We start from the raw sequence: 25,002 nt of genomic DNA on the forward strand, positions 1-25,002 counted from the left end.
TGATATTTATTTATTTATTTAGTTTAAAGACAGGGTCTCACTGTCTCACTGCCCAAGCTGGAGTGCAGTGGTGTAATCATAACTCACTGCAGCCTCAAACTCCTGAGATCCTCCTGACTCAGCCTCCTGAGTAGCTGGAATTACAGGAGTGAGCTGCTGTGCCTGGCAGATTCTCATAAAGTTAAACATACACTTGCCGTATTACCCAGCAATCCCATTTAGCCTAGAGAAATAAAAATATATGTTCACTGATGAAAACCTAGATACAAATGATTACAGCATCTTCATTCACAGTCACCAAGATTTGGAAACTATCCCAATGTCAATAGGTGAATAAATAAGCAAGATTTAGTCCATACAGTATTCTACTGCTCAGGAATAAAAAGGAACTAATGATTGATATACAAATAACATGAATGGATTTTGAAGGCAGTATACTGACTGAAAGAAGAAAGTCATAAAATGTTATATACTGCAAGACTCCATGTAAATGACACTCTGGAAAAAGTAAAGCTATGAGGGGAACAGATCAGCGGCTTACAGGGGTTAGCAGTGGGAGCAGTGATGATTAAAAAGAAATAGTATTAGGGTAATTTTGGTGATGCTGGAACTGTTCTGTATCCTGATTGTATCAGTGGTTCCATGAATCTATACATGTGCTAAAACACATAGAATTGTATACCAATACATTATTTTTATGGTATTTCAACTAAAAAATTTTTTGAACAGGGTTTAAAATGACAAAAACTTGACTTGAGTGGCAAAAAACTTTCCTATTATGACTTAGGTTACTTAGAATGTTTTGCTATTAAAAACAACCATTAAACATTAACTAATGTTAATGAACGTATTTAATAAAAATTATAGCAGTTAAAAGTGTTATAGTTCCCTTTTTAACGGAGGTTTTCTTTGAAAATATATTGATATTAAGGTAAGGGATGCAAAACTCAATATAATTCAATAAACATTTTTTGAGTATCTACAGAAGTGTAACAAATGATCTTTGTAACATTTATGAGTTAAAGATAGTTATGAGACAGAAGTAACCATTACATAGTACTAGGTAATAAAAGAGATACTAATTACCATAGTAGTTATAATAGCTATTAGTTAATAGGGCAAGTATAAGTATAATGACCATCAAATAGTTAGTATAAAATTTTCTGTTAATCATTCAATGAAAACATAGATTGTAAAGAGAATCTGTACCTACCTGAGGATATACCATTATGTAGAAACGCCAGGTGGCAGGGCTAGCAGAGGAATTTCTGTGGACCTGCTTATCCAAGATTTCCTAACACAGAGACATGTACAGAATTGAAAATAACAAGACATCAACTTACAAGATACGCTTGTGCCCCAAACTTTTAAAATATTGGGACTTTCCATAAGAATCCAACATGTCCAAAAAAAAAAAAAAAAGAATCCAACATGTACTTTGCATCTCTAATACACTTTACTCTCTGTAAACACCCAATATATATTTATTAAATTAATAGACTGCAATAAGAATAAATCTAAGTAAATTTCCTTTAAAAATCCAATTTGTAAAGGAAAGAGAGGGCCAAATGTGCAGAGATCCAGAATGTCAATATGGTGGCTGACATTTTAAATGCAAAAGAAACTTCCACAACATTTCTAGATTGCATGTAAAAGAGAAATGGAAATGATACTTCTTGAGGATAGTTCACTGAAAACCTGCCCACTCTTATCTGAACATCCGACGAATACAAGCCAATTATGAGTATACTCATCAACCCATGGCAGCTATGAGTTGAAAATATAGTGGGGTGTGTGTGTATGTGCATGTGTATGTATTGTGTGTGTGCAGTTGAGTTTTTTGTTAGTTACACACGTTAAAACTCAAATGTTTGACTCAGAGATGTAGAGAGCTTGAAAGAACCTCACTTCATTATTGTGTGTGATAATCCACTGCCAGACAGACTGCAAGTTTATCATTTTCCTTAAACTCATCAGAAAACTGAGGTTGCAGGACAACCCACTAGCCCAAAATCTAAGGAATGAGAAGTGTCTGCAGGGAGAGATAAGACGGCTTGCTGAACTAGGGCAGACACAGTCAGACACTGGTAGAAAGAACCCAGCCAGAATAGTTAATGAATTGGTAGAGGCTGCATGTGGGCTGGGAGGAGATGTAGAACCCTTGGGAGTTTCAGGTACAGGAGAGTTTACACCCTTTCCAAGCTCTTCTCCAGAAACCCCACCAGGCACACTGAGAAAGCAGAATAGCAGCCTCTGCTGAAAGGAGCAAGAACCCCCCACCAGGACCTTCTCCTTCATCTCTTCTGTGGAACAAAAGCCTTCACCTAAGAGGAGGGTAGTCAGCGCTGCCACCCTTAGGACTCTGGGGAAAACCCATTGCAGCTGAGGAACAGAAAACACTCTACTCCTAGTTTCAGTTTGTCCAGGACTGACATGGGACTTTCAGAGCTAAAACTGGAAGAGTCTCTGACAATCTGGGAGGAGTTGGTCACCCCATCCTGGGTGAGGCACTAGAATATCTTCAGGGCCCTAAACTACAGCTGAGAGAGAGAGAGGAGTACTGAGAACACCACACCTCTTGTTAAGATGGGAGCTTGGCTTTGCTGGTCTGTCTTTATCTCTCATTCAAGTTTATGAAGGCCTGTTTTCAGTAGGCTGGTCTTCTCATGGACATCTTGTATTAGGCAAAGAGTTCTTAGGTGTGAAAACAACACATCATCCATACAATTTTTGAAAAGTCATAAATTTATTTTTTATCAATTTTAAAACTTTTGCTCTGAAAATGATACTATTGACAGAATGAAAAGACACGTTATAGGTTGGGAGAAAAATTGATAGCAAATCATGTATTCCCCCAAAAAAAGACTTGTATATAGAATACATCAAGAACTCTCAACCTTGAACAATAAGGAAACAATGCAATTTTCAAAATGAACAAAAGATGTGAAGCAACATTTTTAGCAGGGGAAATATACAGATGGACAAATAGATAACGATATGAAAAGATGTTCCATTATTATTAGCCATTTACGGAAACGCAAATTGTAATTAGAATACTCATTGTTTGTTCATTCATCTATTTATTAGAAAGAATTTAAGAAGTATCTAATATATACCACTTCTTATAAAAGGTTCTAAGAAAGAAAAATATCAGTGCCATTGCAATTTGCTAATTTTTATTAGAGATAGTAGTTGAGGTAACAATGGGGTGTCTTTAAGAACTGGGAAATATGGTTTTCCTCTGAGAACTAAAATTTGATTCAGCATTAAATGAATTCAGGTTAAAAAGAGAAGTTACCATGGCAAGAGTAGCTGCAAGGCTTCCAAGGCAGCCTGTGCCCTGATCACGATATTCACATACAAGAAGAAGACTGAAAATCAGACTGCCAATCATCAAAAATCAAAATACTTAGAGGGGGTTGATAAATAGTCATGACTTTCAAACCCCCAGAACTCCTTCCCTCTCCCAGACACTCTGGAACTCCCCACAATCCAGCAGTTGACAGAACGGGGAGCCTCCAGCAGTGCCGCCTCCTGCTGGCATTCTGCTTGACTGGAGACCGTGACGTATGGGTTGTTATACAGTTAGAATATCCTCCCTGAGTCATCCACTCAAGAAGTTTAATCATTTATGTATCCTCAGAAAAGGCAGCATCTAAGAGGCACAGTGTGCCTAATAGAACATTTTCTGGATTAGAGGGTACACTGCTATGCCCCCCATCATACACAAAAGGAGGCTGCAGAGTTTGGGACCTTAAGATCTTTCAACATTTAAATCCCATAGCATCCCCTGTTCTGATTTCAGGCTCACCAAGCTGGGTGGGCAGACACTGGCATGCCCTAGGCTTACCAGTTACAGTTGCCATTGTGAATTAAGATTGGTATTCTGGTTTTACAGGCTAGTCTCTTGAGAGCTCAGCCCAAGAATAGGTTAGTATGAGTGAGCATCCTCAAGTCTGAAGGCAGCCTCTCTACCCTGCTCAATTCCTCGTGGGGAATGCCACCCAGTTAGAGATGGGATGAGCCAGCCAGTCTCTCCAGTGACCCCTCTCTGCTTGTACAGCTTATCCTTGGGAATGTCTACTATCATCAGTAGTTACTGAATGTTAGTTTTCTGCATTAATACATCATGTCATTGTGTTTAAGCAGCGATGAAGCTTGTAACAGTTGTTTCTATCTTCTTTAAGCCTCATTTTAACATCAAGAAGCAATCCCTTACCTGCAGGGCTGGGAGTAGGGTGAAGTGAGTAAGATGGTTAGGGTGCAAAATTTAAGGAGGCATTCACTCTCAGGGTCCTACCAGTGCCCTGATCCTATTTTAGGTGAGCGTTGTGTCACCTGTATCTCCAGCTTCAGTAAAGAAGGGAAATAAGTCACTGGTGATGAAATCAACTGACCTTATGGAAGGTGAGCAGAAGAACCAAGTTCTTGACCTTTCTCTTTTCTCCTTTTTGTCACTAACATTCTTGAAAAGACAATATGTTCTACACCAGCAGCCTCTTCCTCCTCTTCCTATTTGAAATTTTTTATCTATTTTCACCATTTTACAGAAATTGCTTTCACTAAGGTCACAATATGCAAAATTTGATGGCCTCATTTTAGCTTTTTTCTAAATGGTATCTCCTCAGCTTTTGACATTGACCTTGGGAAAAGGTTTGTGTCTCATTCACCCTATTTTTATCAGCTTGCATCACAGATCACAGCGATTGGCTCCTAGAAAGCACTAAATATGTTTTTATTGAAAACATAAATAACTTCTTTTATTGACAAAGGAAAGAAAACCATTCCCCTTTTGTTGTGTTCTTACAGCATTTTGTTCATGGGATCTTGTACTGTCATTCATATTTACTCATCTGTGTTCCCAAGGATTGAGAGCAACAACTGTGTGTTGTAGTTCTTTGTATCCCAGCCTAACAAAGGGCCTGACATATAACAGGTGTTCGATAAAAGTTTGTGGAATAAATAAAATTGGCGACTAACGACACAATGATGATATTCTAGTTATTCCAATGATTTGTAATAAATCATTTCAAAATATAGTGGCTGATATGCTCGGGCTGTGTCCCCACCCAAATCTCATCTTGAATTGTAGCTCCCACAATTCCCACATGTTTTGTGAGGGATCTGGTGGGAGATAATTGAATCAGGGAGTGGTTTCCCCATACTGTTCTCATGGTAGTGAATAAGTCTCACGAGATCTGATGGTTTTATAAGGCGTTTCCCCTTTCACTTAGCTCTCATTGTCTCTTGTCGGCTGCCATGTAAGATGTGCCTTTTGCCTTCCACCATGATTGTGAAGCCTCACCAGCCACATAGAACTTTGAGTCCACTAAACCTCTTTTTCTTTATAAATTACTCAGTCTCGGGTATGTCTTTATCAGCAGCATGAAAATGGACTAATATAGTGGGTTAAAACAATAATCACTTATTTTCTCTCACTTTATCTGTTGGTCAGGAATCTAGGAAGAGCTAGGCTGGATAACTCACACTGCTTAAGAGACGGAAGGGAAGGGCCATAGATGTGGTTGCAGTCAGATGTCAGTTAGAGCTGCAGGAATCTGAAGGCTGACTGGGGCTGGAGGATCCCCTTCCAAAGTGACTTACTCTCACTGTCAGCAAGTTAGTGCTGTCTGTTGGCAGGGGAGCCCTGTCCCTCTCCTTGTGGGCCTCTCCATAGGCCTGCTTGAGTCTCCTCATGATATGGCAACTGGCTTCCCCCAGAGTAAGTAATCCCAAGGTGGAAGCTGTGATGTCTTTTATGACCTAGCCTTAGAAGTCACATGCCATTACATCTACCACATTTTACTGGTCACACAGGACCCGCAGGGGGCTGAATATCAGGAAGTGAAGATCATTAGGGCTGACTTGGAAACTGGGTACAACAGATGATTGGCCGTGAAAGAAAAGTTTTGAATTAAGGCAAATCTATTCTCCAGGCATACTTTTAAAGGTAATTGTAAGCTATGAAGCCTGGAAGAAACAATTGTTGCTTGATAGGCTGCCCCCTGTCTTTGAAGAGATGGGCATCTGGATTAATTGTATTTCTCCCTGACACCTACAGCCATACCTCAGTTCTCTCCTGATGAAGTTGTTGATAGTCTGTAAGGAATGTCTTTACCCATCCCCAATACAGCACACCCATCTCATAGAAGGCCAGACCAGAGTCTGGGGTTGGTTTAGGCTTAAGCAGCCTGGACGTTTCTTTGGGCAGGAACAAGATTTGGTTCATCTGGTACACTGAGGCTGCAATTAGGTTTTAGGATAAAGTGCCAAATGCATCTACCTGTATCCCTTTGGCATGTTCCAAGGGCCAGTGACAGCAGGACTTCTGGTTTTGATGTATGCTCAAAATCATCTGCACTCAGAGGAGCCTGGAGGAAACCCATGCCTGCCACCTGCCCCTGGGGTCCTTTTATAAGATAAAGAGAAGGCAGAAACTCCAAGGAAGGCTGGAGGAAACCCATTAAGAATCACATATTCCTTGGCCACAGATTTAATGACAAGTGCCCTTCTGAGCCATGGGAGAGTCCAGTGTGTTTACTCATCCATTTTTTATTCTGTTACTTGTAATGCTTCAGAACAGATAAATGTCAAGGATTGAGAATAAAAATTAAATAAAATAGCAATGCATACTCAATGTAATAATTGGGAAAAATGATTATGGAATACATAACTATTTTTATTCAGGAAAAATAAGCAATAATTTTGGAGGGTAGGGGCAAAATTCTTTTCTTTTTTGAAGTCAAATATTTCTATATCTCATAGTATTGATACTATTTTTTAAATCAAAATATGGCCTAAATGCTGCTGAATTATCCAAATAACTCTAAACATTATATTTGAAGGTGTCATTATTTTTAAAATTTAAATATGGCTCTATTTTCGTCTACAGGCTGAATTTATGCAAATGATGACTTACCAAATTCTTATCTTAATTTCAACTTAGCTCCACTGATATGTTATTATGCACTAATTCAACCCTCATAAATTCTATGGACCTTTTACCTTTGCTAACTGTAGTGCGATTGGTAAACAAAAGTCCTTAAGCTTTGAAAATACTCAGTATCAGTTATGAGTCTAGAGTTGGCCTTTGAATTGTAAACTATTTCTTAGGAATAAATTAGTTCTGTAAAAATGTTAAACATTCTCTTTTAGCAAACCATATTACATGAATTCTAGAATGTACAATTTTTTACATTTAAATATATCTGAAATAACATGCATCTGAGAATAAATGATTCTTAGGTTCCATGAAATGCAGTACATTATTGCTTTGGCGTATTAGCCAATGCTCCAGTGGCCTGGAAAAGGCTACAAAGGTGCCTGACATATGCAACCAGGTCAGTCATCTACTTCCTATCTGTTACTTTACCAAGAAATAATAAAACCAACAAAAAGAACTACCAGAAAAAAATGGAAACAGCGTTGCTTTTGATGAAAGAGGCTAAAGATTGGTTTTTGAAAAACGAACCAATATCCAAAAACCTGAAATCAAACACCTCGGCTTGCTTTGTCCCTTACACACCTCGCACACCTGCTCTCTGGCCACTCTGGCCATAGGGGCCAATCTTGTTCTTGCCTGGGGCCTTTGTCCATGTCAATATCTTTGCCAGGAATGCTCTTCTCTCTGCTCTTTGTCAGGCTAATTTCTCTTCTGTCCTTCATTTCTTCCCCTATATGTCACCTCCCCAGAGAAATTCCCTGACTCCCAGAGTAAAGTCAAAACCCCACGATCTCGCTTTGCCTGCATTGTACTTACAACTTGTAATTATTAGTATTTTTGAATTTGTTAATTGCTGTTTTCCTTAATATATTCTAAACACCCTAGGTCAGGAGCTCTCCCTAGGGCAAGCTGGCTTCCCATGATGGATGTTGATGAAAGAAATTAAGTGAGAATAACAAAAATGAATGAACGAACAAATAAACAAACAATCCCAGCAGTACACACATAACATATCCTGCTACTTTTTGATAAATTTGATGTATAAGATTTGGAAGACCACACGGGTTCCGAAGAGTCTTGGCAGCAGTTTAGGTGCCAGTGAGGGAGTTCAATTCATTTGTTACCAATATTTGATAGTAAAATATTTGACACTTTATATCTATAATAAAAAATGCAGGCCGGGCACAGCGTCTCACACCTGTAATCCCAGCACTTTGGGAGGCCGCAGTGTGCGGATCACATGAGGTCAGGGGTTCGAGACCAGCCTGGCCAACATGGAGAAACCCTGTCTCTGCTAAAAATACAAAAATTAGCCAGGCATGGTGGTGCATGCCTGCAGTCTCAAATACGTGGGAGGCTGAGGCAGGAGAATCACTTGAACCCAGGAGGCGGAGGTTGCAGTGAGCTGAGATTGAGCCATTGTACTCCAGCCTGGGCGACAGAGTGAGACTCCATCTCAAAAGAAAAAAAACAAAACAAAACAAAAAACTGCAGAAATCTCTTTGCTACTCCAAGTTCAATTTAGTTGAAATTAGACATATGTGTGTTTATTTCTGTATCTCATTTAAAACAACTTTGAAAGCTTTGGTTTTGGTATACAGGAATTGCTTTAATTGCTGGTCATTTCTTTGAGAAGACTAAGAAGAAAGAATTTTAAGGAAGAGGTAATGGAGAGCAGAGATATTTTTGCAACAAGCCTTACAAAGATAAAAGAAACATGCAGAAAAACATTGAATTGCACAATTGCATTGTCCAAAAAGAAAGAAAGATTTTGGTAAGAGGGGCGATGGCAATGTTAGTGGTTGACGAGGATACAGGAGAAGATATCTCAGAATCATACAAAAGGTATAGAACATTTGTAGGGAGGAAGGAGAAAAACAATATTTTGTTTTCATAAATTATGACCTATTATAAATTCCTGCCTTAAGGAAGGAAGATCCTGGGAAATTTCCAGCAAGTCTTGTCTGGTCAGGAACTCTATGTGAGGTTGTACACGCTATATCCTGTATGAAAATGTTCAGTTAAGGTGGTGGGAGGGAACTCCAGTCCAGGTCCTGCTCACTAAGCCCTGGAGGAAGGGTGTCTTATTCTCAAGAACACAAAGTTCCCACGGGTGCCAGCAGAGGTCCTTGGCTATGGTCAATGGAAAACAATATTACAGCATGTTATTACTAATTTCAAATGTTTCTTTACAGAGCCATCTTTATTATTTTTAATTTTAAAAATAACACCATTTTTTTTCCTCCATAGATTTCAGGTTCCTGGGAGGTATTGAGGAGTTAACTCCTGAGGTTGGGGAAAACGACCCTTGATCTGCCCTTTCCTTTTATTTGAGAGACTCTCAAATTATGTAATAATAAACCTTTGTTAATGTCCTTAAAACAGGATTGACTGGCCGGGCGCGGTGGCTCAAGCCTGTAATCCCAGCACTTTGGGAGGCCGAGACGGGCGGATCACAAGGTCAGGAGATCGAGACCATCCTGGCTAACCCGGTGAAACCCCGTCTCTACTAAAAAATACAAAAAACTAGCCGGGCGAGGTGGCGGGCGCCTGTAGTCCCAGCTACTCTGGAGGCTGAGGCAGGAGAATGGCGTGAACCCGGGAGGCGGAGCTTGCAGTGAGCTGAGATCCGGCCACTGCACTCCAGCCTGGGCGACAGAGCGAGACTCCGTCTCAAAAAAAAAAAAAAACAAAAAAAACAGGATTGACTATAAAAGACAATTCAAGATATGCCAGATACATTTGGGTTTCATCCAAAAAAGTTTAGTTCCTGAAGCACCAGTTCCTTTGTCCTTTGTAAGATGGCCTCACCCTTAAAGGATTTCATAACAAAGTTGAAAACCGAGTTATACTGAAGCATGGCTATAGTATCTGCTTAATTTAGAGCAGATTCTATTTACAGGGAGTCAGAAACTATATTATAGACCATCGTGATAATAGTTTCTCCTTGTTCCATACATGTTTATATTACTGTTGAATTATATGTTTTGAAAGACATATTGGATGAATCATCATTATAGCTAACATATATTGATAAATTAATAGATGCCTGGCACTGAGCTAAGTGATGGTTTTTATATGAAGCAAAGGTACGCTTCTTTACTGTTGATGCAGGAATGTTAAATACTCTGAAAGGTAGGGATAATTAAAAAAAGTTGAGGTATTCGAGAAGCATAATTCCTGTGCATAGAACCTTGGGATGACAGACCTTCAGAATTAATTTTTTAAAATAATACATAGATTGGGCACAATGTGGTCATGCTTATTGCTCTAGACTTAAAATTGATTAAATATTATATAAGGTTGGTGTTATGCTTCATGTAAAATTATGTTCTTTAGAAAATATATTGCACAATCTGGCATATCATCTGTGGTCCTATAAAAACTGATACATTTTTCAAAAGGTGGTGTAAAAGGGAAGGATTTAATTGCAGCTGTTACTTAAATGTTTATATGCACAAACACAGATAGGGTTACACAGATACTTCTCACCATTCCATCACCTACTGATGTATAATAAACTACTACAAAATTTAGTGACCTAAAGCAACAGCCATTTTATTGCATTTCATTCCTCTGTGGGTCAGAAATCTGAGCAGGGCTTTGCTGGGTAGTCCCTTTATTCCAAGTAGGGTCGACGGAGGTCACTGAAAGGGATTCAGATGGTGGATGGGTTGGTCTGGAGGATTCAATTAAAACAAAACAAAACAAAACAGTGGAATCCAACAGGGAATACTGGAAGGTAGGGCTCAACTGGTACCATGACCAGAGGATGACCAGAGGCCACACACAAGTGGCCTTTCTAGTATGGCAGTCTCAAGCTAGCTGAACTTTTTACATGGCAGCATGGGGCTAGCAGAGAGAATATTCCAAGAGACCCCAGTGGAAAATGCACGGTTCCTTATGGCTCAACTTAGAAAATCCTAGACTATCACTTCTTCCATATTCTATAGTTAAGCAAGCCACTGAGGCCAGCTCCTTCAAGAGTAAGGAACAAGACTACTTCTCAATGGGAAGAGAGCAAAGAACATGTGGCCAACTTTAATCTACATACACCTAGACCAACCGATGGAGTGCCTGGGACTCAACAACTATTCTTAGACTTTCTACATCAACAATCTTGGAACACTTAAGGCTGGATGGACAATATTTACTTCTGCAATGTGTTCTGGTCTTCTACCAATGGAAAATCAAATTCCCAGCTTTGAGCAGTTGGATTCCTGTGGTATGTGGCTGCCCCACATCTTCTTCTGCTAAGCCATTATAACCAAAAAGTCTTTTTTTTTGGCGGGGGGTTGGGGGGATGGAGTCTCATTCTGTCACCCAGGCTGGAGTGCAGTGGCCCGATCTCAGCTCACTGCAACCTCCACCTCCCAGGTTGAAGCGATTCTCGGGCGTCAGCCTCCCAAGTAGCTGGGATTACAGGCGCCCGCCACAAAGCCAGGCTAATTTTTGTATTTTTTTGTGGAGATGGGGTTTCATCAGATGTTGGCCAGGCTGGTCTTGAACTTCTGACCTCAGGTGATCTGCCTGCCTCGGCCTCCCAAAGTGCTGGGATTACAGGCGTGAGCCACTGCACCCGGCCCCAAAAGTCGTTTTGTGCATCCCGTGTCTATTTCTTATTAGCTTCAGGGCTTTTCCTAGTCATAGGATCACACAAGGTCAGAGCTGGAAGGGATCCCAGAGATCTGGTCTCATTTTACAGACGAGGAAGTTTAGGTTCATGTGACCTACTTAAAGTCAGAAACTGATTAGTGACAGAGCCACAGCCTCGATGTCTTGTTGCAATGCATGAAGAGCTTAGGTAATCCTGATTTATCCATGGAATAGGCAGACAGTTTACCTGATTCTTCCCTTAGAAACAGTCCATCTAACATGATTTGGCTTCCTACTTCTTCATGAAACATTTAAAAAGAAACTATTCATTCCAAGTTCAACAGTTTAATCTTCAAATATCTAGCTCGTTTTTCTCGGTCCATATTTAACAAATGTTTACTGAGCACCCACCAAGCTGACAGCACTATAAATACAGACACACTTTGAGACGCGGGCTGCCTGCAAAGTCTTCCCTTCTAGTTAGAAAGTCAGAATACACATTTTACAACAGTCACTTTCCTCTGGGTCACGTATTTGATAATGCTACCTTATCTTGAAGTACCTCTACAGGCTGGGTGCGGTGGCTCACGCCTGTAATCCCAGCTACTCGGGAAGCTGAGGCAGGAAAATCGCTTGAAACCAGGAGGCGGAGGTTGCAGTGAGCCGAAATCGCGCCTCTGCACTCCAGCCTGGGCAACAGAGGGAGACTCTATCTCAAAAAGGAAGAAAGAAGAAGAAAAAAGTACTTCTATAACACAGTTCTCCCTCCTTGTTTCATTTGCAGAAGAGACCAAAGGGCCAAGGCTTCTTCCCTTAGAAACAGCCATATGTTCTACGATTCCGAGATTTTTGCCTATCCAGGACACCAATTTGGAGTGGGTGTAAGGTTACCCACAAATCAATGTGATCGTCCAGTTGTTACTGTTCCTTTTGTGTCACGAGACGTTCGCTCATTAGATGAGGTGACTGATAGCTCTGACTTTTTTAAGACCACACGCACTCTAGGTGGCTGCCCTAAGTACAGTCGTGGCAGCTGGGATTTCCTGTTTATATGGTGCCCAGCACCATCAGCTTTTGTCTTCTGCTGCAGCTAAAGTGTCTTCCTCCTGGACCAGGGAGAGGGGGAGGGGGTGCGGACAGGACCCGCCTGCTGACGGTGACACCTCCTCGACATCACGTCCACGCCAGTCCTCAGCTCCTGGAGCTGCGCGGGATCCCTCTTCCCGCTCAGCTGGGAGATGCCCCGGGAGGGCGTCCCCCGGCTCCCGGCTGCGAGGGTAGCAGCCGACCCCGATCCACTCCGGGGACAGCCGGGGGCCGCGTGAAGGCAGGTGTTCCGGGGAGAAACGAGGAAGTAAGGCGCGGTCAGGGGCCGGCGGCGCTCGGCTGGGGGCCGCAGTTGGCTCCCCCGGGGACTCTGGGCAGGCGGCCTCTCCCGCTTGTGGGGAGGAGAAGGAGCCGGATGGGCGGGTTCAGGCGCGCGCGGCGGCGGTCCCGGGGCCGCCAGCTCCTCCCCGCGAGGGTGCCTGTCCGCCGCTCGCCGCGCTGAGGCAGTGCGGGGCGGGCGCGCCTAGGCTGCCGCCCAGCGCCCTCACCGCGGCCATGCCCGGGCCGTAGAGCGCCTGCCGCAGCCCGCGCCCCGCAGCCCCGCAGCCTCGCGCCCGCCGCCGCCTCTTCAATGGGCAACCTGCTTGGCGGGGTCAGCTTCCGCGAGCCCACCACCGTGGAGGACTGCGACTCCACCTGGCAGACCGACTCGGAGCCCGAGCCCGAGGAGCCAGGGCCGGGCGGCAGCAGCGAGGGCCCGGGGCAGGAGCCCGAGCAGCCCGCGCAGCCCCCGGAGCGAGCCGGCGGGCGGCCCCGCTCCAGCCCCGCGCCGGACGAGGACGCCGAGGCGGCGGGCGCCGAGCAGGTACGCGGCCCAGCGGTGGCTTCGGGTCGGGCCAGGGCGCCCCGGCGCCCCAGAGGGGCAAGTGCCAAACCGCCCTCGCGCTGGGAGGGCAGGGGCGCCAGGTGGCTGCTCGCCCCTGCGACCCGACCCCTCCGCGCCGCGGCTGACCCGTCTCCCAGTGGAGCCCGGGGGCCTGCAGGAGCCCAAAGCGACGAACCCTCCCACTGCCGGCCTGGGGCCTGGCCGAGGGCATGGCTCAAGGCAGAACCCAACTTGAATGGGTGTTTTCTTTGCCTCTGCAGCGCAGCTGGGTTATGCGAAGGTGGGGTGGGAGGAACCTGTCTAAAAATAGAGGTTTGTGACAACCCCTCTAGTCCGTGTTATTGGCAACAACAACAACAAAAAAATTACTCAGAATAAGGTGGGGCTACAAGTGCAGGCAGCCAGCGCTCTCCCCTACAGTGGGGTCTAAACCGTCAGAAGTGTAGGCCCCCATCTGAAGTTCATACGTCACTGTTCTGCCCAACTCAGGCCTTTCAACCTAGGATTCAGGGTATTCTTCACGAATCTTATTTCACCAGAAGACTTGTTGATCCAACTGTGTTTGAACCGTTTGACTAATACAGCTTGGAGGAGAGGTTAGGCAAGAGATACGTAACCCTCTTAACCTCTGATGCACTGAAAATAATCAGGAACTTTAAAAAGGAGGAAATATGTAGTCGGCTCCCTGAAAAAGTGTGCATCCTAGAGGTGGTTCAGGTTTGAGCTCCGCATTAGGCCCTTCTCTTTATCAGCTAGGGGCGATGGAGATTGGGAAAACGGAGCCCAAAGTCCAATGTGACCACAGGGTTTTGGGGGAATCATAACCTAAATATTACAGCTAACACTGCCTCAACCATCTTGATGATCAACTCTATTTAGGTGAGGAGGAAATCATAAAGTCTTAGTGCAGGCTCTGTGCTAAACGTGTTATTTAAGTGACCTACAATTTTGGGGTGGGGGTTTGCTGTGTGGTCTCCATTTTAGAGAATACTGAGGCTTAGAGAGAAAGGAAAACTTGCCCAAGATCATTGAAGGAGAGGATGATGCAAACCCAAGTCTGTCTATCACTGATATCAGCGCCTTGGACCTGTGGAATTCTGAATTTCCATCTGCCCCTGTGTCTGGTTTGCTGCTGTTTTGCATTGCTAATTCAATCTTATTAAATTATTAGATGCTGCATTCTCATGTTTTTCCCTTCCGTTTGTCTCCCAATTAAGTAACCTCCTACAGAAATTTGGAATATCAAAAAATACCAGCTAAGATTCAATCCAACTTACCAGGTCCATCTATATAAAACATTTTAATAATGTTCAGTCAGTTAGTCACAACCCCAGTAACTAGTAGACTACACCAGCCCTCCCTATTCCCTTTTAATGATTAATTTTTCTTGTTAGTATCACCATCTGACTTCCCCAAAAAATCTGCTTTTCAATTTTGCCTTTTGACTGACAACCCTGTTTGTTGTCTGTTTCTCAGAGCCAATCCACTTGCAGGTAATACTGGAGCTACTTTTAAAGCGTATCCCAGACTGACTCCTTCACACCACTTCCATTGCATCATCCTAGTCCCTCTGAATATTGGACAAATGATGGTGACATTAACCACGACAGGGAAGTCTAGGGAGAATGCAGCTGTGGAGGTTAAATCAAAGATTCTCTTGAGTTTCATATCCTATTAGACATCCAAGTGGAGTTGCTGGGTAGTTAATTATTTGTTGGGTAGTTAAATTACATCTATGAATGGAGACTTAGTCCAGGACTAGAGTCCTCAGCATCTGAGATCAATGATATTTAAAGGCATAGGAAGATAAGGGGTTATCAAGGAGTGATGACGAATGAGGACCCTAGGCACCCCTCCATTTAGAGGGTGTGAAGAGGAGGAGGAGCCAAAAAAGAAGGCTGACAAGGGGTGCCCAATGAGATAGAAAGTAAACTAAGAAAGTGTAGTATCCTGTAAGCCAAATACTGACAGTTTCAGGAAGGAGGGATGCTTTAATTGGCCCAGTGCTGTTGGGAAGTCACCTGAGGTGAACATTAAGAAATGGTTTGGCAAGATGGAGATTTATTGGTGAAGTTCACAAGAACTATTTTTTTGGAGTGGTGAGGACAAAAGCCTGATTGAGGTGGGTCAGGGGAAAATGGGGAAAGAAGAGAAGGAGACAGAAAGTATGGGCAATTCTTTGGTGGTGATCTACTATAAAAAAGGAGTAGATATATGGATCTGTAATTGATGGTAGGCTTGGGTCAAGGATGTTTTGTATATTTATTATTTTAATATTAAAGATACTGCAGCATGTTTGTTTGAGATCCAGAAGAGAGGGAAATTTTGATGATCCAGGAAAGAGGAACAATATTGAACAACAGAATCCTTGTCTGAGCAGGTGAAAGGGGTCTGGCTAGAGTCCAAAGGGAATAGGGGTTGGAAGAGCAGGAGCAGATGCTGACAGGACACAGTCATTCTTATGACAATCCTGAGAAATAGGTAGGGCATGAGTCATTATCTTTATTTCAGAGATGATAAAACTAAGATTCAGCTAAATGATTTGCTTAAGGCCTCACAAATACCAAGTAGCAGTGTTAAGATTCCTAGTCTTCTGACTCCAAGTCTTGGGCTACTGATACTACACCAAGGTTTCCATATATCCTTCATTTTTTAGTGTGACTGAGATTGATTCAGACCTGGACTTGAACCCAGAGCCTGGGATTCTTGTTCTTGCACTGTCACTGGACTCTGGATGGTGTGCAACTTGTCTAAGCTCCTGATACCTTGTTTCTAAGGTGGAAATACTAATTAACTGTCAGTCAGGTGTGTTTTAAGAATCAAATGAAATAATGCCTTTTGACTGTCAACCCTGTTTGTTGTCTATTCCACTATATATGTAAGTGCTTTGTAAATGGAGAGTGCTTTCTATACAAATGTAGGATGATGATTCATATGGTTGTAGCTCAGGCTAAATAGATTCAGAAACTTGCTAGGCAGAGCTATTTTGAAACTTGTGGCAAGGACCAGAATTGAAGCTTTTCCTTGATTATGTAACATGACAGAGTAACTAATGTTAAGCATCAGAAGATTTGGTGTTGAAGTAACTCGGTACTTGTAGTAATAGTGAGAATCACGCTTCTTCAAAAATGTGTGAAAATTACTTAGAGGATGCCAATCTGTCAACACAGATGGAGGACAGGGGTTGAGGAGAAAAGAATTTGGGGCAAAGCTTTTAATGACTCTTAAAGGTCTAAAGTTTTTCTTTTTCATCATTGTCATCAGCACTTTCTCCTACATTATAATAGTACATATAGGGAATGCAAATCGATTATATTAACCCACATCTTATACTTTAAAAATCAGTTCATGGTGATAGGAATTTTGCTTAGAGTTTAAATAGTATGAGTAAACTTCTACATATAAGTTATTTCATTTGGACATCATTCCATTTAAGAGCATTTTATTGCTTTGTGTGCATATATTTTAAATGTTTATATCACATTGTATTATTCAGTGAATAGATGATTATTCATGCCTTTGTGTACCTGTCATGGTGTTATAAAGGATGGAGTTTAGAAAGATAGTTTGTTTTAAAATCTTTTCTTTTCATAAATATTACTTGACTTCTAAATACAGCTAAATGTTGCAAATTTAATGAAAATTTTCTTTGCAGAATTGATTTAGTATCTTAACATATTCTTAGTATTATGTAAAATATTCTGAAGTAAGTTTTATCATAGAATCACTTGCATGATCATCTAGTAAATAAATGTATTGAAATCCTTTTTGAGTTCTATTTCTGATGGATATTGATCCATAACATTGGCCTCTTTCGGTTTTTGGTTAATAATAAAGTGTTTTTTTCAGTAATATATCTTAGGACAAATATTATTGGTTCAAATAAGAAAAACAGGATGCTAAGAAATATTGCTAGTAAGCGTTATTAAAGGAACATTTATAATATTTTCATTAATCTGAACAGATTGACAATTTTCAGGGTTTCTTTATGGCTCTTCCTTATAAGTTTGTTCTGGAAATTTCTTTGTGAAATTATCTTGTGTCAACATGTAAACAGAGTTTCACTTTTTATTTCAGGGTGGTGATTCCACTGAAGCAACTGCCAAACCAAAGAGAAGTTTTTATGCCGCGAGGGATTTGTACAAGTACCGACACCAGTACCCAGTAAGAGTATAGAATGTTATGTTCTCAAATGTAAACTATTTTCCTTCTGTTTTTAAATTTTTATGGTGCCACTGAGAAAACATGCATGAAGGGTCCTTGTACCTTTACTGTATTTCTATGTGCTGGAGATTGATTTATTTTTTCCTTTAGCAGAACTTCAAAGATATCCGATATCAAAATGACTTGAGCAATCTTCGTTTTTATAAGAATAAAATTCCATTCAAGCCAGATGGTGAGTAATGTACTACTTGATAAATTGCACTTTAAACAATCACATACTCTTGGTTATTCTTTGTTTATTTTGTGGTTTGTTTCATTGATTGGATTTACTTTGCTATGCAGTCTAATGTGTCCCCCACATCCTAGACCATAGGTTTGTGAGCATGCACTTGGTAAATTCTGGAGGAAGAGCTATGGATTAATGATATCTTCCTTATTTGCATCGCTATTATCTGAAAGATAGTAGGGACAATTTTTGTGAGAGGAAGAGAGAGGAGATGTATAGAACCACAGAATTTTAGGTTATTAAGGAACAGTAGAGAAGATCAAATACAGCTTTCTGATGTCAAAGATTAGGTCACTAGGACTTAAAGCTTAGGTCACTCAATTGCAGGTTCTAGAGTCCACTGTTCTTTCCATTGTACCATAGCTGAAAATTATTTAGCATGTGATTGAAAAGTGCTGTTTGTATTTAGAATTATCTTTCCTGTCAGTTTTCAGATTCAGGTATCAGGAATCTACAGCAATTCCTGTTTGGAGTTCCAACATTCTGGGAAGGGAACTGCAGATACAGTAGATCTCCATCCAACCCTGCCAAATACACTTGTGTCCTTCCCAACTCTGCAATTGCTCTCCTAGGATATTTTCCAAACCCATAGTGAGAAGATGCAGCTGCTATGGTAATATGACCACAACATTGCATATTTCATTGAGGCATCATGCTGTGGTTCATGGTGGTCATCCTAATTTTATCTAGGTCACCCTAGCAAAGCTGGCTTCTCTCCCAAGAGCCCTTTTCTGTGTGAGGTGGTCAGACTGCCCTGGCTTCTGCTATTTGCTCTCAGTGGAAACTGAGCCAGTTCCACAGCACTGTGAGTCATGGAATGAAGGTGATAGATTGCAAGGCTTTCAAGTGGCAGGACCTTGCATTCTTTGGTGAACTAACTCGAGGCAAGAGGTCTAAAGCCTGGATGGAGTTTGGGAGGAGGGAGTCCCAGTATTGTATACCGACAGACTTACCAGTGTGAGTTAATATTTGAGAACATTGTTGACGTGGCCAGATCTACTTGTCTTTAGCTTTCTGGTATCCCAAAAGTCTGCTGTGATGTAGAGGGAAACCTCTGGATAAAATTGCACAGTTATATTTACTAATGATAGAAATGTGCTGCTTTATTTACTAATGGAAAAATATTGGCTAAATTATTCATTTTGTTAGGACTTGGGGTAGAAAAATCTTTTGAAGAAATGCAATGATAGATTGTTAATTTGAGTCTGATTTGAATTTCATACAATTTTCCTAAAGGAATGCCTTCACGTATTAAAAATATTGAACATAAAGCTATGATAGTACTTAACTCTATTTTTTTCTACTAAGGAATTTATTTTGTAAATATTAATTTAAAAAGTAATTTCAAGCAATATATTGAATTTTTGTTCATCTTTATTACAAAGTTTATTTTGAAATCTTATGATTGGTGGGGGTCAGAAGTTTTAGCTAAAGTCACATAAAATGTTATCCTAGTTTATTATATAAATTATATTAACTCACTTTCCTCCCTAGTATACACACCCATGCACATATGCACACACACACACTACTTGCCAGTAAGCATAATCTTGCAATAGTATGTTTCACTTATCAGGCAGGAGGAGTGGTAATTGGAAAGGAAAACAAATGGAAAATTACAGAGGTAAATGGTTTCAACATGCCAATAAAGCCAACAATATGATTCAAAACAACTTTTTACCAAGCCTTCCGAGAGTGGGCCTCTACTGTAAACTGGTGATCTCTGGAGGAAACAAGAATGAGATGAGTTATGTTTGGAGAAATATTATATTGCTGTGGGTTTTTTTCCTACAAGACTGACTGAATGGCTAGTCAATTGTAAGGACCTTGACAGACATAGGAACCAGGAGGATTTTGTTTTTGTGAGTTCTTGTAGGGGAAAAATGGTTGGGGTAAAAAGCTTACTTGTTGGAACCAGAAAGATCTACGTTGCACTCCAAGATTTACTTTTTTTACTAGTGTGTAACTTTGAACAACTTGTCCAGTTTCTTCATTATTAAAACGAGGATCATAACACTGGGAGCGTTCTGTAAAGACTAAGCTAGATAATGTGCACTCTATGTAATATGGGCACAGCATTGGGTAAGCACTTACAACTTTTTCCTACATTTTTCTTTTCTCCCTTTCCTTCCCCTTTGTTTTCTCCTTCTCATTTCTTTTCTTCCCTTTCTACTCCCCTTTCTTTCTTTTTCCCTAGGATGCATTTCATTTTGAACCAATCTAGTATTTAAAGAACTATATAACTCCTAGGGCAGGGATTGGCAAACTTTTTCTGTACAGGGGTAAAGAGTTAATATTTTAGGCTCTGGGGGACAGTGGGTCTGTATTGCAACTACACAGCTCTGCTATTGTAGTACAAAAACCGCCATAGACAGTACATAAATGAATGTGCATGGCTATATTCCAATAAAAGTTTACTTACAAAACAGCTGGCAGGCCACAGTTTGCCCAGCTCTGCTTTAGAGTACATTGCCCAACAAAACCTTCTGCAATTTGAGGTGCTATTATTTTTTTTAAATTAGATTTATCACATAACTGAATATATGGGCATAGGGTATTCATCTTTTTAAAAGCATTATTCTTGTGTGCCATTATTAAATTTAAACAAGTTTTAATGTAAAACTCAAGTGTTTCGAGTCTTAAAATGCCTTCACAATGTTTTAAATGTCTGATTCATTTTTAAATATTCACTATTTAGGTGTTTACATTGAAGAAGTTCTAAATAAATGGAAAGGAGATTATGAAAAACTGGAGCACAACCACACTTACATTCAATGGTCAGTTATATACTATCTATCTTGAACCATGTCCTATTTAATCATGTATGTTTCCCAGACAATGTTCATAGAAAAATTTTATTTTTTTAAAAAATAGGCTTTTCCCCCTGAGAGAACAAGGCTTGAACTTCTATGCTAAAGAACTAACTACATATGAAATTGAGGTAATGCAAACTCATTTCATTTTATACAGGGTGGCCAAATAATATTGCTATTTGACTGTCCTTGTAGCTCCTGAATCATTTCAGTTGACTTTTTTCACTTTTTATATTAGGAATTCAAAAAAACAAAAGAAGCGATTAGAAGATTCCTCCTGGCTTATAAAATGATGCTAGAATTTTTTGGAATAAAACTGACTGATAAAACTGGAAATGTTGCTCGGGCTGTTAACTGGCAGGAAAGATTTCAGCACCTGAATGAGTAAGTAAAGGCCCTGTGATAAATCAGGGGCCAGCATAGTTATTTTCCCTTGGTCAGAGTTCTCTGTGAAACACAGAAACAACAGCAGATGAGATGGGCCCAGGAATTTGGATTGAAAAGCTAGTCTGAAATGCATTACATTCCTGTATCACATTCTAAAACAGAACAAAACAACAACAAAAAGGAACAAAATTCTAGGTAGAAACACAGTTATTCAGCTTCAGATCTGTTTCTCCCTGAAATCTTCCTATTGCCCACAGCCAAATGTTGCCTTTCCCCTCCTCCGTATGCCACATTTCTCGGAGTTTATTGTTACTGCTCGTGTACAATTCTGCGTATCCCTTCTTGTAGGCTGTAAGCTTCTTGGGGCATAATCTGTTTCTAAGCATGATGCCTTCTTAAATTCATGAATTAAGCCTATGATGGATAAAAATCATTTTATAAGAATGAGATGGGTCCATACTTTTTACTAAAACAGAGAGAAAATTACACTTGTCTTCACTATTAAGGTAAAAAACAAAAACTCATTTTTGGGTAATAAGTCCCAAAACTTATGAAGAACATTTTAACATAGTTTATTTGGAATTGTTTTGCTGTATTCATTTGGTTGGATGTTTATAACTTTTGTTAATACTCATAACCAAAGTGTATTTTTCTTAATATTTCTTCATATGCAAACTGTCTTTTTTCTTTTTTAATTATAGTTAAATTTTAACAAATTATAGTTACATTTAAACTAATCATAGTTGAATTATTTATGAATGCTGGCCTATACAGCCACCAGCTTTAAAGTACTTCTAAGCATATTATAATTAGCTAAACTGAGCAAGTACTAAGAGCAAAAAAATTAAAACTAACCTAAGCAATTTTCCTTTGGCCACAGCAGTCTGAGTTTTGTGCACCAGTTAACTATTTTTTGTGTGTTTTTATAGAACTTTCATCTTGCTTTGGTAAGATGGGTATAAATATTAATGTTAAGCCTTTTTTTTACTTTATTACTTATAATCAATGATATTAAAATGGTAGTTTGTACTAAAACACTAAAGATATGGACATAAAGCTTTATGTTCCTGACTAGAAGACCCATTAACTTATAACTGAAGTTAAATTTGACTTATATAGGGCACTTAAAGCATAAGTATATATACCTGTACCTAAGCAATGCAGGTGGCTAGCTCTGGACAAAGTTTCTAAACACTTATGTTACACTGTGAAAGAACTACATGCAAGCAGCCTATTGACATGAAAGACAGCAAAAGTAAAAGTAAATCTTTTGAAAGGATTTGATAATACCTCATTTTTCATGTACATAACGACTACCATTTTAGAGACTCACCTCAAACTTGTTATTTTTGGTTGGAATAGCAATCTTGCTTAGTCAATTTTTATTGAATGAATAAGTGATGAATAAAATATGGTCTTCAGCTTAAATCCTCCTTGGAGTTTTGTTGTCATATCCTCTGATTTATAGGTGGAAACAGAGTCTCTTTTTAAGGCTTTAATTAAACAATTTCCAGGGTTGAGGCAGGGGAAGGGAGCCTGAGCTAAGTCACTTCTCACTCCTGTGCCCCATCCTTTCTTTCTGCCACCTATTGTCAGCATAGAGCTTTTCAAGCTGTGAATTAACTGAGAATCTGCCAGAAAACATGCTGTTTCTTCTCTAGTTTAGTTGCAAAACATCTTTACTGACTAGATTTGAACAAATGATAGAGGATTCTATGAAAACGTCTATTCTATTTTCTTCTTCAATTGGGTCCTTTTCTGACTTATTGTTAAATGTCATAACTTATTTGTATTTTAATGTGTATAGCATCTTGAGTAGAGTAGGCAGGGAACTCAATATATTTATAGTAGCTAAGCAGAGGAAAATATTGAATCAAGGTGAAATGAAATAACATTGAGTGAACAACTGACCTTAAAAGAGGCAAAATATTTTCAAACATGAGAGTACAAATATATGGACCAACCACTAGACTGTGTTTTCAATTTTGTTTGTAATCAACTTGGATTACTGAGTCATATTTAGACTCTGGGGTGCCTTTTAACTTTTATTTTCTGTTTCCTAGTTCTCACCTTGTATGTCTTCTCTCTTTACCTCCCTAGTCTTTCTGCAATTTCAACACTATTTGCTACCCTTAACCTCTGTCTGGAACCTCAGCTTCTTTCTTTTGCCTATTGTGTAATCCTAAGATGGTTTATACACTATAAGGATTTTAGCCAGTCTCTTCTATACCATTTAGTCTTTCACTATGACATTTATTACAAGTCATACTGAAACACCCAATTGCTATATTTTGTAGTTTTGTTCTAGGATCCTCATCATTTTTTAACCCAAGTTTTTGTCCTTTTATACTTTTATATAAATATTTTTAATTGGAGAATATATAGATATAGTAAATGTGTACAGAAATTTTAACTTCAGCATTCATCTAGGATTGGCTATATAAAATTGAGCTGGTTGCAAATATAGTAAATTTTCTTTAGTCATAGAGTTCCTCTTTTTTAAAAAACAAATTCTTCCACCTTTCTATACATCTTTTTCTCACAGAGATATGAAGCAGAATTGCCCAAGGTTTTGTCACTAAGTATTTAGAGTATGCAAACTCCACAGGAATGTAACAACTAAGTTGCTCCTGCTGTTAGTGACACATTGTCTTAACTGTACCCAAATTTGTATTGTCTCAAGTGTGTTACTTCCTATTTAAAAATACAGATGTATAAAACTGAGACATCTGTGCTGCATTTTACCCTCTGGGCTTCAGAGTTGAATGTTAAGACAATAATTTTTTAGTAAACATCCAGAAAGATGAAGATGATCAACTGTTGGGCTGAGCTTTTCCAGTGTTTGGTTAGTCTGAAACATTAAGGTTTTTGTTTCGTGCAAAGAAATGTTCTCATTGAAACATAAGGCCATGGAACCATACCCTGCCATCCCTTAATTCATCAAGTAATTTGCTAATTATTTCAAAATAAAATCTTTAAGCATTTTTGGAAGCTAGGACAGGTATATATAATGTTTGCAGAAAGTTCCGTGTATGAGGTATAAAACAGGCTTTAGGAAGTTAGAAATAAGTGATGGTTATGGTTATGTGGCAATATTGGGTAAATAAATACCTGGGCTGTTGACAACACCTATGATTAATACATGTGGCTGATGATTCTTTTAGAATTTGACAAGGCATGTGTAATAAAGCAAAGATTGAGCTGAGTGAGTTTGGGGAGTTACATTATGAATTGTGACAAAATAGATTTGGCAAACATTCATCCAGTAATGGCATTAGTTTTGTGATAGAGAGGAAAGATGTTAGTGTAATCTGGGGGAAAATGTACCCTTGGAATCAAGGCCATTAGAAATAAGATTTAAAATCATCAGATAGGGAAAGAGGAGGAGAGACTGACCAGAGATTGAAGAAAATTAGGTTAAGTTGGGATAGGTACAAATATCGTGGTCCTTAATCTCATATCTTTAAATTATAATACTAATAGTTTTAAATAGTATCTAGTACTTACTGAGTTCTATGTACCGAGCATGTGTATCATCTCATTTGATTCTTACAACAGTCCAGTAAGTAGTGGGCACTTTTCCCCATTTTACAGATAAGGATATTGAGACATAGAGAAACATAGTTGCACTTAGCTGGTAAGTTACAGAGCCAGGGTGTGAACTCAGGTCTGACTCCAAAGCCCATGCTCTTAACTGTTAAACTGTGCTCTGCTAAATAAGTCAGTTTTGTATCCTTTGTCAGAACTGTTCTAGCAAAGCAGAGTGGTTTTTGCCACTGTCCTTACGAGTTGGCTTATGTGGTGGATTTTGCTGATCAGCTGGCACTATAAATTGCACCAGTCAGCTGTTAGCTAATGTGTTTATGTTTAGCAACGGTTA

General features: G+C 39.9%; 1 protein-coding gene across 5 annotated transcripts in view; it reads left to right on the forward strand.

The window, feature by feature from the left end:
* Nucleotides 1-25,002, forward strand: part of OGFRL1 (opioid growth factor receptor like 1) — a 70,667-nt gene that overhangs the window by 37,435 nt on the left and 8,230 nt on the right. The window contains exons 1-6 of one of the 5 annotated variants that reach the window (XM_017957989.3): nt 12,553-12,893; nt 17,550-17,636; nt 17,787-17,868; nt 20,621-20,699; nt 20,797-20,863; nt 20,974-21,119. In XM_017957989.3, the coding sequence (XP_017813478.1) occupies nt 12,591-12,893; nt 17,550-17,636; nt 17,787-17,868; nt 20,621-20,699; nt 20,797-20,863; nt 20,974-21,119 (764 nt within the window). In that variant the 5' untranslated portion in view covers nt 12,553-12,590. Of the gene's footprint in view, nt 1-12,552; nt 13,452-17,549; nt 17,637-17,786; nt 17,869-20,620; nt 20,700-20,796; nt 20,864-20,973; nt 21,120-25,002 lie in introns of those variants that run through there. The other 4 variants (XM_017957990.3, XM_017957991.3, XM_003897800.5 and 1 more) reach the window with 4 other exon arrangements.

The sequence above is a fragment of the Papio anubis genome, chromosome 6 (assembly GCF_008728515.1).
Source record: "Papio anubis isolate 15944 chromosome 6, Panubis1.0, whole genome shotgun sequence".
Classification (NCBI taxonomy): Eukaryota; Metazoa; Chordata; class Mammalia; order Primates; family Cercopithecidae; genus Papio; species Papio anubis.